This window comes from Arctopsyche grandis, chromosome 1, assembly GCF_051622035.1.
Source record: "Arctopsyche grandis isolate Sample6627 chromosome 1, ASM5162203v2, whole genome shotgun sequence".
NCBI lineage: Eukaryota > Metazoa > Arthropoda > Insecta > Trichoptera > Hydropsychidae > Arctopsyche > Arctopsyche grandis.
In genome coordinates this window covers 12,907,623-12,922,460 of record NC_135355.1, presented here as the reverse complement: position 1 = coordinate 12,922,460, position 14,838 = coordinate 12,907,623, and the positions used below count along the sequence as shown (strand labels likewise).

At 37.2% G+C, this 14,838-nt stretch overlaps 2 protein-coding genes across 2 annotated transcripts; one reads left to right on the top strand and one right to left on the bottom strand.

The window, feature by feature from the left end:
* Positions 1 to 3,132: 3,132 nt before the first annotated feature.
* On the top strand, positions 3,133 to 6,046 carry Pbp95 (proximal sequence element A Pbp95). Its single transcript, XM_077444195.1, has one exon. The coding sequence runs from the start codon at positions 3,455 to 3,457 to the stop codon at positions 5,843 to 5,845; it is 2,391 nt and encodes a 796-aa protein (XP_077300321.1). The 5' UTR covers positions 3,133 to 3,454; the 3' UTR covers positions 5,846 to 6,046.
* On the bottom strand, positions 6,000 to 14,152 carry LOC143921135 (coiled-coil domain-containing protein 6). Its single transcript, XM_077444312.1, has 12 exons — positions 13,968 to 14,152; positions 10,406 to 10,541; positions 10,238 to 10,328; positions 10,013 to 10,162; positions 9,618 to 9,761; positions 9,402 to 9,541; positions 8,364 to 8,441; positions 8,170 to 8,284; positions 8,019 to 8,096; positions 7,852 to 7,944; positions 7,681 to 7,758; positions 6,000 to 7,581 (listed from the first exon to the last, which is right to left on the bottom strand). Exons 1-12 carry the CDS (start codon positions 13,987 to 13,989, stop codon positions 7,396 to 7,398), a joined length of 1,311 nt encoding a protein of 436 aa, XP_077300438.1. The 5' UTR covers positions 13,990 to 14,152; the 3' UTR covers positions 6,000 to 7,395.
* Positions 14,153 to 14,838: the final 686 nt, after the last annotated feature.

Here is a 14,838-nt window from a genome sequence, read left to right as displayed (position 1 = left end):
TATTATACCATTGAGTATAAACACGTGCGCGTACGCACCACCGGCGGCCGCCCGGCCAACGGTTCGACTACTCACCGTCAGTTGGCGTCACACTTCTGCCAACTCACAAACAGTGTACACTCATGTGTACCACTGTTTGTACATCACTCCTTAACATTACCCATTACATAATTCGCTCACACACATAAAATCCCACATGTATTACAAAATAAAGTACCAAATTACTCACCAACAGGTATGGCATATTAGTTTATTTAACAAACAATTTGACAATGAAGCACAGACCGGCTATGAGAACATTTTCGCTGCAAGGTTGAGCGCTAATGTAGGGAAACTCAGACAAGACAAAAGTTCTACTTCCGGTTGTCGGATTCGGTAAAAAAAAAAAGTTAATACTAAATATTACTATAGATATACATACCCACAATACTAAATATTTAGTATATACCCACAATACTAAATATACAATATAAATATGTACAAGTATAAATATTTAGTATATACCAATATACACAAGCAGTGGCGGACTGGCCATACAAGCGAACATGCCCGATGGCATGTGGGCCCCACTATCTGTTAGAAAATATGGGCCCTCAGTAAAATTAAATAACTTTTTAACTATTTCACGTGTGTAAAAATTTATAGGATATTGCACTTTAGGTATTTCAACAAAAAAAATTTCTTACGATATACACAAACAACTAATACCTGCTTTAATAACCCAAGGATCGGTTAACTTTTTTTATTAGGCTCGAAATGTAAGTTTCAACATTTGCGTGGGTCCTTTTGCCGGGCCCATATCCAACCTCAATATTATGTATATACCAATACCTATGTAACAACTTCCTACTGAAATAAAAATGGGAATAAACAAATTTCCGTGAATAATATAAACTGAATTGCTTAGAACAATTTTGATAGGACGATTCATCATCAATCAGCGATTTAAATTTACTTCATACTTTCAAAATAACATTTGATTATACTTCGACGATATCATCATCATCATCATTTACAGCCATTCGCCATCCACTGCTGGATGAAGGCCTCTCCAACACGCTTCCACTCGTCTCTGTTTTGCGCAACACTCATCCATCTCATTCCGCACATTTTCCTAATTTCGTTCACCCATCTTCCTTGCGGTCTTCCTTTTACTCTTTTGCCTTCTCTCGGGTACCATTCAAGCACTTCTTTTGTCCACCTTTCGTCCATCCTCCTAGCTACGTGACCCGCCCATTGCCATTTCAATCTCTTCATTCTATCCACTATGTCCACTACCCTTGTCATATTTCTCACCCACGTGTTCCGCTTCCTGTCTTTCCTCGTTATGCCAAGCATACAGCGTTCCATACGTCTTTGAGTGCATTGGATTTTATTTTGCATCTTGGCGTTCAGTGTCCAAGTTTCACATCCATACGTCATCACTGGCAAAACGCATTGATCAAAGATCCTTTTCTTCAGGCAGAGTGGCATTTTTGATTTAAAAACAGCATTCATCCGTCCAAATGCACTCCACCCTAATTTCATACGTCTCTTTATCTCTTCATTTTTACTACCAGACATGTCAATTATTTGACCTAAATATAAATAATTATTTACTACTTCTACTGGTTTATCATCTAAGGGGATGCTATCAGGCATGCAATAACTATTGAACATTAGTTTAGTCTTATCTACGTTAATTTTTAATCCTACTTTTCTACTTTCCCTGTCCAGCTGTGTTAGTCTGATAAGTAGGTCAGCTGAATCACGAGCTACTAAAACTATATCGTCTGCGAACCGAAGGTGACTCAAAAAGCGACCATTGATGCTTACTCCGGCTGTATCCCAATCCAATTTCCTGAAAACTCCCTCAAGCACCGCATTGAATAACTTGGGCGAGATTGTATCTCCTTGTCTTACTCCTTTTCCTATGCTAAATCTATCTGTACCTGAAAAAATTTTAACCGAAGCTGTGGCATTCTTATATATTGCAGCTAACAGTCCCACATAGGGTTCCGGCACTCCCTGTGTTTTTAGAGCGTTAAGTACTGCATTATGACTAACTGTATCGAAGGCTTTCTCATAATCGACGAAACCTAGGCACAATGGCCGTTGATATTCGTTGGCGCGCTCGATTAGTTCGCCAACTACTTGGAGGTGGTCCATTGTGCTGAAATTTGCCCTAAACCCTGCCTGCTCTATAGCTTGGTTCTCGTCGAGGATATTCTTCAGCCTTTCTGTAATAACCTTCGTGAAGAGCTTGTAGACCGCTGAAAGTAGACTAATGGGTCGGTAGTTCTTGATATCGCTTTTGTCGCCTTTTTTGTGTATTAAAATGATAGTTGCGTTATTCCATCCTTCTGGTATAGCTTGGTTCTGGATGCATTTGCTGAAAAGCCTAGCTAAGATATTAATTAGGGGGGGGCCGCCACATTTTAGTAAGTCAATGGGAATATTATCTTCCCCTGGGGTCGACGATATAGTAAGATTTCAGAATATAAAATCTATTCCTAATCTAGACACATCCATGTACATATATAGAAATATAGGGTAGGGGCCCCCTCCTCAAAATCACGATTTTCGATTAACATTAATTGAAAATATTATAAATTTTTTTCAGGAACGTAATTTGAGGGGGGGATAGGGGGGCACTCACCCCCCTAAATTATGGAATAGTGTGAATTTAGAAAATATTATGAATTTAATGATTAATGAGATACTATGGATCTATGAATGCTACGTTTATTTCTTATTTATGTTACTTTTGGGTAACTAATAAAATAATCGCTGCTATGTGCTTTGAAAAAAAAATATTTTATTATTTCGAAGCAAGTACATTTTGGTTTTTAAGTGAAAAGACTGTCGGTATAAATTAAGTTAATCGATAGTTTTTTAGTGACTCAGTTTGATGGTCGATTTTTGTTGACCATGTGAAGATTTTTGGAAAAAAATTTTCGTCTACGGCGGTTTTTTCGCTTTTTATATAATATTTTTTTATAATTATTTTTTCAAAAATAAATTGATTTTTTTTTCAAATTTTATAACTCAATAAGGTGTATACAAAGAATATTTTCCATTTTTATTCCGATATAAAAAAGATTTTCAGATTTAAAGATTTTCAGAAAGATTTGTATACAGACGGTCACTCGTGACCATCCGTCACGCTAAATCTGGTCACGAGAAAACTGGCAACGAGAAAACAGGTCACACCCAAAAATTCGACCAATTTTTAATTTTTAGGTGTGACCAGTTTTCTCGTGACCAGATTTAGCGTGACGGATGATCACGAGTGACCGATCTAGAGAGACCAGTTGTCCTGTTACCGGTTCACATTTGACTAGTAATCACCGAACCAATCATATAATACTAACGATAACTACCATACTGGCCACACCGGCAACCGGCACGTTTTAGCTGACGTTTAGCTGTCAGGCGTGTGTGTGTGTGTCCTTTGATTCGAACGGGGCTGACTATGGAAAAGGACGACATCGCCAAGCTAGAGGCCGCATTACGAACAACCGCAGGAGCCGGACCGGAAGAGCAAACCGCAATTGGCGTCGGCGTCGGCGTCGGCGTCAGTGGAAGGCAAAAAAAATGTGAAAAGTGGAAGGCATCGGCATCGGCGTTGCGAGAGACGCGGGCAGCCAACGAAGCAGCCGTCGCAGCTGTAGACCGCCTACTCCAGCGGGCGACCACTGCCTTGGCTGACTGTCGCCAACTCCAGCTCAAACTCCAACTGCAACTGCAACGTGCCGCCACCGACAAAAGCCGAAATCCCACCACCTTTAGGTACTTCCGATGGCCGTACTTTAGTGACCAGAACAAATTTCTGCCACCGGATAACGAAGACACCAAGTCGCGCAGACAATTGCAGCTCCCCGATCTAATGCGGTTGCCTCCTGTCTACTCGTGGAATCTCAGTCATAAACACAGTCTGCGAAGATCGATCACACAACAGGCTAGAAAACGAGCGGTGACTGCTGCCTCTAGTAATCTCAAAGCGTTGCAGAGACAAGTCGCTGACGACGAAGAAATACGTGCAGCCAATGAAGCACTTACTCAAGCCATGTCTGAAAATACTCCTCTTGAACAGTTCGTGGACCCTTTGTCCGCCCCGGACACTTATGATTGGGATATGGTGGCGGCGGATTGTCCGGGTCGCAGTGGGTTTGAATGTCGAGCAATGTGGCGTGTGTTCCTGCATCCGCAGATCAACAAATCTCCCTGGACTGCTACTGAAGTCAGCCAATTCAAACAACAGATAGAACAAATGGGACCTCACCGTTGGGACCAGATCGCCAAAGACCTGGGCACTAACCGCACAGCCTATCAATGCTTCGTCTATTACAAAATGTTCATATGTAGAAACCAAACTGCAGGCGTCAAATGGACTCCGGAAGAAGATCTGTATGTGTTCAACGTGGTGGAAAGCTGTCGCGTCGGAGATTATATTCCATGGTCGAAAGTAGCTTTCTATGTAGAAAATCGTTCAAAGTTGCAAATCTACAATAGGTGGCTTCACATTTATAAGTATTACAAAAAAGGGAAATTCACTCGTGAAGAAGGTAACGTATTAGAATCTGCTGCCGTTTTGTTTGGTAGGGATTTCAAAAAGATATCTTCTTATCTACCGGGTCGATCTGAGAAAGCCATCGCTAGCCATTACTACACACAACTGCATCGTAAAAGTATTCTAAATTGGACCCTAGCAGAAGATACTCTCATAGTGACGATATCCGCCAAAGAGCCTCCAAATTTCCAGGAGATGCGAAAGAAACTTCCCAATAGATCGCTTTTAAGTATCCAACGACGGTATGTCTTTTTGACCAGATGGCAAAAAAAGCATCCCAAACTTCCTTTGTCCCATGTAGCTAGAAGTAAAACCAATCCGGTAACTAAAATTGCAGCTGTAATGCAATTTAATGATGCTATACAAGCAGTATGTGGAGCGTCTACAGATTTTCTATTGCCACTGCCTGCATTGAAACAGATTAAAAGCAGAAGAGACGTTCTAGACCGACAACTGTGCCGATATTTTCAACAGCTCAACAACAAACAAATAGAATCGCCAAAAGAACCAGTGCACACCAAAATAAACGATATCAATCCACTTCAATTGAAATCTGCATTATTTTTACTCGGTGCAAAGCTAAATGTTAATCTTTTCAATTCATATCGCGGCTCACACAAATTGACACCTTCTATGCAAGTGTTAAACGACCTATTACAATCGAAACCCATTATTGAGATGACAAAACCCTCTGGTATCAGAACGTATTCCAGAAAAAACAAAACAGTTAAGGCAGAAAACGTCAATACCAAAGCGGTATCAACAATAGAAATGAATATTTGGCAACACGATTCAGGAAACTCGTCTGTAACAAGTCACTTCCCTCCTTCAGTACAAACCATTTCGACTGTTCGGACCTTGTCATTATTAAAATTTAATCACGTTCATAGTATTGCCAAACGCTTTATCGCCGAAATCATTGCTAACAATCACATAAACCACCATGAAAGTCTTGACTTGTGGGTAAGCCGCTTTGAAGCACTATTCAAATGGCCACTGTTGTTAGCGAATATCATACCTAACCCTCAATTAACCATGTTTTTGGAGGATAAAAACTCGCCAACGTTGAAACCTAGTGAATTTGAACCAGAAAAAGATAATTTATCAAAGAATAACATAGATGTTACTGTCAGTGATAAGACACCAAATATTATTTGTCGGATCGAACCAATGGATCAAGAAATTAGTCCAGTTAATCCTAGTGAAATTATTGGCAGCTCATTGCCAAAACGCTCCGCTTCAAAAGACAACCAACGAAAACAGAAAATTGTGAAAAAGAATAATAAAACATGACTGAAATAGAACTTTTCATTTTTCTTACTTCTTATTTAAAAAAATAAACCTCAATTATTATGTAAAGTTAATATTCAACTTTCAAAAGTTGTTTGAATGATATAGGGATATTGGATTGATATATTTTGGCTCATCAATACAAACAGCGACTGTAGTAATTTAACATGTTTATTTTTTATAATTTGTTATTAAAATACAGGCGTCAAAGCATGATAGTCCTAGAAGTTGATCATTATCGAAAAAAGTTCCCACTATGTATATTTTCTTAGCATATATTTTTCAGCAACACAATGAAAACTAATTGCACCCTTTCATAGCGTGACTCAAGCTGTGATGTCGTTGACACATATGTATATTGAATAACAAGTTTAAACTGTGCATATTTTTTACTCTTCAACATTAAAATCAAACCCAAGAAAAATATATAACATTCAAAATAGCCTTCGTGGCCACGGTAAATAGTATTAAATTTTAATATATATATTTAATTTTAATGTACATGTACATTTACAAGCTAAAAAGAACATTTACAAAAAAAACTTCAAAAACAGATTGTTAGAAACATACAAAGTGATCTCATTCCATACACAAAAGATTATCGACAATTATACACTGAAAAATTATAGTTATACATATTTGATTCAAACGAAATCTATGTGTCTACATATGTATATATATATATTTTTAAACATAACAAAAAATATCGGCACGCGAAAATAGAAAGCTTCAAACTTCAGTTTGTGTATATCCCATCCCAATGTATAAAAAAAGCAACCCGGAGACCAATATATGTATATATATATAATTTAGGCATATAAAATAACTAAAAACACACAAGCATACAAATGCATTCATACCAACACACACAAACGACTTTATAAATAAACTAATAATACCTAAATTCGACATAAAACGTATAAGCGTATGCTCAAGCCAGATTATACATGGATATTTATTTAACAATATTTTTGATTAGTATAATTTATACCAGCGTACTAGGAGCATATTCAACTGGGACACATATAAAGAGGGGTGATTTAGGTATTATATTTCATATATGACTTAGCTGCAACTCGAATGTATGTATACTAATCTCATATAAAAGTTCATAATATGATTTTGAGCACACTGTTCACTTGATTTGTACGATAAGAATTACAGATTATACATACACACATAAGATATTGTTGATTCGAATTGGCATATCAGTCGCAAATGCATATTTGACTCGAGTCAAAATTACAATAAATACAGTTCAAAATTTAAATATCGACTTAAATATAATATAGGCAGTGCATAAATACCAAAAGGATACAGGCAATACGTGATTACATTTTTTTTAAAGATTACATATTGTCAGCTTTGAAAACTAGAAAATAAAAAATTTTGTATTATATTTAACAATTGACATTGCGTTGCAGAAGCTGCTACAGAAAAAAAATGAATATTGGCGATGCGTTAACAAATATATGTATAAAAAACAAAACCAACGCAAATACTGCCAATTTTGTGAATCGTACGTCATTTCGCGCTGTGATAATTTAAGTAGACTAGTCTTTGCTGGTCGTATCCATGGGGCTGGCAGGTTGAGCAAACAGAGCAACCGGCACTGATGCAGCGGAAGGGACGGAAGGTGTCGCTGGAGTCACAGCACTGGGAGATTGTAGACCTGGTGCGCTTTGAGGCAGCGCCGATGGAATAGCAGGCTTCACGAACCTGTCACTAGCGCGTCGCATCTAAATGTGCAGAAATTATTATGACCCACTTGATTTATAAAAGGAAAAAGTTACACGTATACAATATATGCACACGTGTAGTAGTTGTACTCAACTCACAGGTAGGTGACTGGAAGGCGTTGTATTCATAGGCATAGAAGGGTACATTCCAGCTAAAACTGCACAACATTGTCCTCCCTTTGAAGACAGAATTTGAGTGATCAAATTTACAAAAGTGCAAATCAATTTAATACGAGTATTATATAATAATATTCAAACATTAATACTCACTTGTGAATGTGTAATGCAACGGGAAGCTGGATGAAGTGGTGATATTGGACGATTCATTCCGGGTGGTGGGGATGAAATTATTCGTCCACGTACCTGCATAATTTATATTTTATATAAAATTAATTGTAACAGAAAATAATAATAAAAATAAATAATAATAAACAGACATTTTGAGGATCTTCTTCCATTTCTAAAGACGATTCGCTTTCGGAAAGATGACGACACAATGCTTCGCGGCGTTCAACCTAAAATGCAATCAGAAAAATAAATCATATCCTAAAATAATAAAATATAAAACGTTTCAGTCGGAACAACAACCTCCATTTGTAATTTTTGTTGTAAGCGTATATTTTCTTCCCTAATACTTTTTTCTTCCATTGCGTAACGTTGCATTTTTTCTTTTGATTCGTTCTGCGAAACTGCTAATTGATTCCTAAAATTTAAATCATGAATCATGTTAAAACAATTTTCTATTTTTCTTTGCATGTTTTAAAAATACATAAAAATATTACCTGAGTCTCATTACTTCAGAACGTAAAGTTTGTATGTGATTACTTAGATTGGAAGCTGTATCGCCATTGCTAATATCCCTAAAATAGACAATTAAACGGTTAATACTATGATGCAACATGTTTGTGTGTATGTACAGTGGCGGACTGGCCATAAAAGCGACATTGCCTGATGGCAAGTGTTAGAAAATATGGGCCCTCATTAATATTAAATAACTTATTAACTATTTCATTTTACGTGTAAAAATTTACAGGATATTGCACTTTGGGACCTAAAGTTTCTTACGATATACACAAACAACTAATACCTGCTTTTAAAGCCCAATGATCGGTTATATATTTTTATAAGGGTCGAATGGCCCATTTCCAACCTCAGATTATGTATAAACCTATGTAACAACTACCTACTGAAATAAAAATGGGAATAAACAAATTTCCGTGAATAATATAAACTGAATTGCTTAAAACAATTTTGATAGGACGATTCATCATCAACCAGCGATTTAAATTTACTTCATACTTTCAAAATAATATTTGATTATATAATACTTCGACAATATAGTAAGATACACAATTTTAAACAGTTTCCGAATACAAAATCCATTCCTAATCTAGACGCATCCATGTATATAGAAATATAGGATAGGGGCCCCCTCCCACAAAAGCCAGATTTTCGATTAATATTATGCATTGTTTTCTACAGAAGGTAAATACCGCATTCTATTTACCTAAGACAAGGTTTAAAACGAAATATACAATGTTATTTATGGATCTATTTTGCTTTTGCCATTTTTCTTGTACTTACATTTATTTATTCCCATTTTTGAAAATTCAATTATTTTTACCCTTGATTTTTAGCGTGACGGAAAGAAGAAAATTTTGTTATGTAGGGGGTGGGGGGGAGACAAGTATTTTTAACCCTGGGTGGGCCCCCTTTGACTCCTGGCAAGCACTGATTTCAGTCCCAGTCCACCATTGTGTATGTACATACATACATCATATGTATATAAAGTGTAACTATATTATAAGTACAAAGTTTACCTAGGAAGAGTGGAATCGGAAACAGGTTGATCGAGACGGATTTGTAAAGAACGTTTTTCATCTTCAAGCTTATCCATTCTTTTCCACAACCTGTTAACGAGAGCTTCTTGCTCTTGTTCAAGGGTATTTTCAAGTTCTACCTGTAAAATTAATATGAAATATTTATAGCCGATATACATAATATGTACTCATTTATAATGTAAAATTATTTCTCGCCTTTTCTCTTCGTAGTTGTTCCAATGTAAGTTGCTTAGCAAAAGTTTCCGCTTCCAATTTTTCAATTTTACGCATTAATTTATTTACCAGACATTCTTGCTCCTGCTCTAAAGTTTGCTCCAAACGACATTTCTCTTGCCGTAACTGGAAAGATCAAGGATGTAAATTAATACTTCAAATGCTTTAAGATCCATCTGTCAATTACTAACACTGGCGTGCGGTGAAAATCTCTTTATTTCTATTTCACAGTCAAAAAGGATTCGCCAAACGCGCCTACTACTCTATTATATATACTTACTATTACAATATACGTACATACTATATGTAATATTACAATACATGTACATAATATATGTATTATATGTACATATGTACGTGTTAATGTATATGTATACCTGATTTAATTTTCTTGACAGATCATTGGTGAGACATTCTTCCTCTCTTTCATAGTGATGCGCTAAAGTTTCCTTTTCTTTTTTTAAAGCTTGAATTTTTTTTAAAAGTGTATTCGAAATAAATTCCTCTTCTTGCTCTGCCTTTGCTTGCTGAAAAATTACAGTTAAATTGCAGTATTATATGAATATGAGTAATGAGATTTTACAGAAAAATATTGCACTTACTATTATGACAGAAGCTTGCTTTAAAGTACGGTTTTCTTCTTGTAGAGATTTCACTCGAATTTTATAAGTATCTAACTCCACTTTCAACACCCTGAAACAAAATTAGAACAATTAAAATGTATGCACTGAAGCCTAAAATATGACGAATGTCGTAACTAATAATTTTACCTATTTTGCTGCTGCAATGATTCAATTCGTTTTTGAAGTTGATCACGAGACACGGGACTGGGTGGTAGCATTATTGCACCCCCTTCTAAAGAATTAGAATCGCTCTCCGACGCCGAGTCCGTCATCTTTGATACTTCTACAAAGACACATTTTTCACGATAAAAATAAAATGAAATACAATTATATAATTGAAGTTGTAGAATATAAACAAATGGTAAATGGAATGTTCTGGACACATTGATTTTAATAATATGTGTAGCTTTTAGTTAACTGATGTTTCATAATATACATATGTATGTAATTTGTAGCATCAATCAATAGAATAACAATAAATTCAAGTGGAACTATAATATTTAGGAATGCAGGTATACTGAAAGGCTTCCCTTGAAAAACCAACTGTCATTGCATTGTGTGGGTCGGTAAAGTGTGGAAGTGGTTCAAAATTAGCCCATAAATTTAGACCTATGAACTAATATCTAGTCTTCGGCGGTGGAGTTTCCATTTCCCAAGAAAAGGGGTTAACTATTATGGTCAATTACTATTGTTCTACAAAGCTAGAGCAAAAAAAAAAGGTTGACAATAGTTTTTTGCGCAAAAGCATCCTGACCGCCTTTCCTTACATACATATATCTAATGAAACTAATAAAAAGCTTGAAAAAAATGTGTTATGTTGTGTGGGACCAATTTTTGTGTGACCAACGTTTGTAGGAGCGATCGGATTGTGAGCGATGATCACCGAACCGCCAGCCATATATTAATTTACTATCGATTGCAGTGGTGTTAGGTTAAATTAAATACTGCCAAGACGCTGGTTAAGATAAAGAAAAAATAAAAATTTAAATGTACATATATTGAATGAGAAAGTTTTCTTACTAAAATATAACTATTTTTGGGCATTGAACCTGGTTCTTGTAATCCGTGTCAATGTTTATAAAGACTGGTTTACACCAGAATTTCTGAATTTATGACCATAGCAGAATTTCCCGATGGAAACCCCAACTGCTGAGTATTTTAGATTGTGGCTTGGCATTTAAATTGTGAGCATTACATTTTTTTTTTTTTTATTTAAAAGTTTTGGACCATTGTAGCATTACAAGAAGAACCTAATGCGCCACAATGGCCTAGATAATAAAACAAGAGAGGGAGAAAAACAAAAAATAAATAGATGGAACATTTTAACAACAATGAAGAAGATGGAACTAGTTTTGTAAAAATACATTCATTAATAAACCTATTTTGTTTATTTTATATTGTTGCAAGACATATTAGAGAGTCTTAACACACCTTTACAAAACTCGAAATCCTTGGCGGTAGTTATTGATCTAAGATTAGCTACAATTTTTATACCTGCTTTCTATTGAATTTCTAAATAATTCTTCAACAGATAAGACGTCAGCACTCAAAGGGTTAAATTTGTAATTTTCTTTCAATAAAGGCGGCTGAGTGGAAAAAAATTGAGACTAAAAATGTGGTACTGGAGACGAATACTGAGGACTCATTGGATAGCACAACGCATCAACGTTTCAATTCTGAAGGAGTTGCGGATCAATGATCGCCTGTCAACCGTATGTTTGCGACGAATTCTCCAATTTTTTGGACACGTGGTTAGAAAATATGACAGTAGTTAGGAAACGCTTATTTTGGTTTGGTGCTGTAGATAGGATGAGAGGAAAACGGAAATCTCTTATATGGTCAACTGGTCAAATCAAGTCGACTCTTGGCGGATGCACTTAGAAATGCCAATTCAAAGGAAGATTGGAAAAGAGCCGCGAAACACACCCCAGATGTCAGAACTCCGGGTGACGATCCTCAGTATTGAGAGACCGACTGAAGAAGCTTTCTATGAATTACGTTTTTAAATTCCATGGATCTGCCAGCGATCGAGGAATGGGTACAATATGATTTTTGTACATATGTACATATATGTATAATATATACTAGTTAACTTTATCAGAAAATGTTGTAATCTACAGTCTACTACCTAATTTTGTGGTCTGAAATTGAAAACTCAGATAAATACAGGGAATTGTGATGAAGAAAATGAAGAATTTCAAAATGTCAGTGCTAAAAACAATTTTATGGTAATTTTAAGAAATAGCTAAAAGGAAAAATATTATAACGCTCTTAATCTAAGCTGCTCGTCTTCTATGTTGTTTCTAATTTTTATATCATCATCATTTACAGTCATTCGCTATCCACTGCTGGATGAAGGCCTCTCCAACACACTTCAATTCTTCTGTTTTGCGCAACTCTCAACCATCTCAACCCATACATTTTAATAACTTCGTCTACTCATCTTTTTTTCGCCCTTTTGCATTCTCTTGAGTAGCTTTATGCACTTCTTTCTCCCAATTTTCGTCCATTCTTCTAGCCACATAACCAGACCATTGCTATTTCAATCTCTTCACCCTCTACACTTAATCCACTACCCTTGTCATACTTCTCAACCACGTATTCCGTCTCCTATCTCTCTTCATTATGCCGAGCATACAGACATCCATGCTTTTCTGAGTGCATTGTTTAAGTTTCACATCGATACGTTATCACTGGCTAAACACATTGATCAAAGACCTTTTTCTTCAGGCAGTGGCATTAATTGTTTAAAAACTAATAAAAGCCTTGTAAAAACGGCGCTCATTTGCTCAAATGCACTCCATTATAATTTTATACGTCTCTTTATCTCTTCTTCTGTACTACCGGACATGTCTTTTATTTTCCCTAAATATAAATAATTACTAACTACTTCTACTATCTTATCACCTAATAAAATTCTAGCAAGCATGCAATAACCATTGAACATTAGTTTGGTTTTATCTATGTATGTTAATTTTCCCTGTCCAGCCATGTTAGTCTGTTAAGTAAGTCAGCTGGATTGCGAGCTATTAATAATATGTCGTCTGCGAACTAAAGGTGACTCAAGAGGCGGCCGTTGATGCTTAATCCCATTCCAAGTTTCATTTTATACACATGTGCCAGTGGTTCTTAACCTTGTTGGAGGTACTGACCCCCACCAGTTTCATATGCGCATTCACCGAATCCTTCTTAATTGGCACCCGAATCATATGAGTCGGGTGTGTCTTGACTTCCGCCGAACCCCTAAGACTGACTCACCGAACCCCTGGGGTTCGATCGAACCCAGGTCAAGAACCACCGACATATACATATAAAAAAAATCGTATTTTATCCTTCCCAGTCGACGAACATACTACATTTTTACTTACTTACTTTCGTTCCTTTGTAATGGCAGACAATTTAAAAGCAAAAAAAGGCTAAAATAATAACCGACATCTCGATTTGTCAAGAGGCTAGTGCGAGCTTTTGACATAATGTGCATGGAAGCTACATATTATGTACATTTATATTATATAGACGAATAGCATAAAGGTGGACGGTAGGAGGGGTCGATTGCATGGCATCGGGTTGACGTTTTGGGGGAAAGGAAGGGAAGGGGGGAGTGGGGGTTATTCTTCGGTGTATCCACACCGTGCATGACACGAGAGACGAGAGACGAGAGATCAGAAACGCGATCAGCTCGCGACCAACGCAACGGGGCTCCACTGACCGAGGCTGGCGCCCCCGTCCATGTCCACGTCCACGTCCACGTCCACGTCCGAAGCGGCTGCGGCTGCGCACCACCGACTGCTGACACATGGACTGCGGACTTCACCGACTCTGCACGACACACACACCCCACCACCACCACCACCACCACCACTACCACTCCACACCACTCGGCACACCCTCAACGCTCTCTTATTTCGACCATTGCCTTCCTGTTCATTTTTAATTATAAGCGAATTTATCTAACAATACCTTATACCACGGCCGTAAATTCCAACTTTCCGATATCAAGTTCATGTTTTACTTAATTGTGTATTATACATGGTTAGCATTTCCAACTAAGAGTGACTTATCAATATCCTATATATGTAGGGCTGCCAGCAGTAGCGGCTCGTGATATTTCATGGTGGCAGTGCCGGCCTTACACCCTATGGCGCCCTCGGGCAATTTTTTCTAAGCGCCCCTAGAAAATTGTGACAAATTATTTTGTGACATTGTAGACCGGAGATAAGTTTCAATTTCAAAAAATCAATTTATGTTTTGCCTTTGGCACTCTAATCTAAAATTTTTTAGGGTCTTTGGCGACCTAATTTTAAATTTTAAAGCGCCTTCGGTGCATGGAGTGGCGACCCAACATACTCGGCGCCCTCGGGCGCCGCCCGACCCAGACCCCCTTAAAACCGGCACTGCATGGTGGGGGGGCTGCAGAGATTATTCAGGCTGTAGTAGTTTGTTAACCAAACCGGTGATCGAATGAAAATAAAAATAGCTTGAATATGTACTATACTGGGAGGTTCGCAGCCCTGCAGCCCATGTGGACGACAAAAATAGCATGCATTTGTACTGTACTGGGAGTAATGCAGCCCCGCAGC

Excerpts from the sequence above, each read along its gene's own strand:
- Pbp95 (XM_077444195.1), top strand. The coding sequence starts at position 3,455 with ATGGAAAAGGACGACATCGCCAAGCTAGAGGCCGCATTACGAACAACC.
- LOC143921135 (XM_077444312.1), bottom strand. The coding sequence starts at position 13,989 with ATGGACGGGGGCGCCAGCCTCG. Across the intron at positions 9,762-10,012 it reads TGTCAAGAAAATTAAATCAG|TTACGGCAAGAGAAATGTCG; the intron begins GTATACATATAC and ends TGATCTTTCCAG. Across the intron at positions 7,945-8,018 it reads TGGAAGAAGATCCTCAAAAT|GTACGTGGACGAATAATTTC; the intron begins GTCTGTTTATTA and ends TAAATTATGCAG.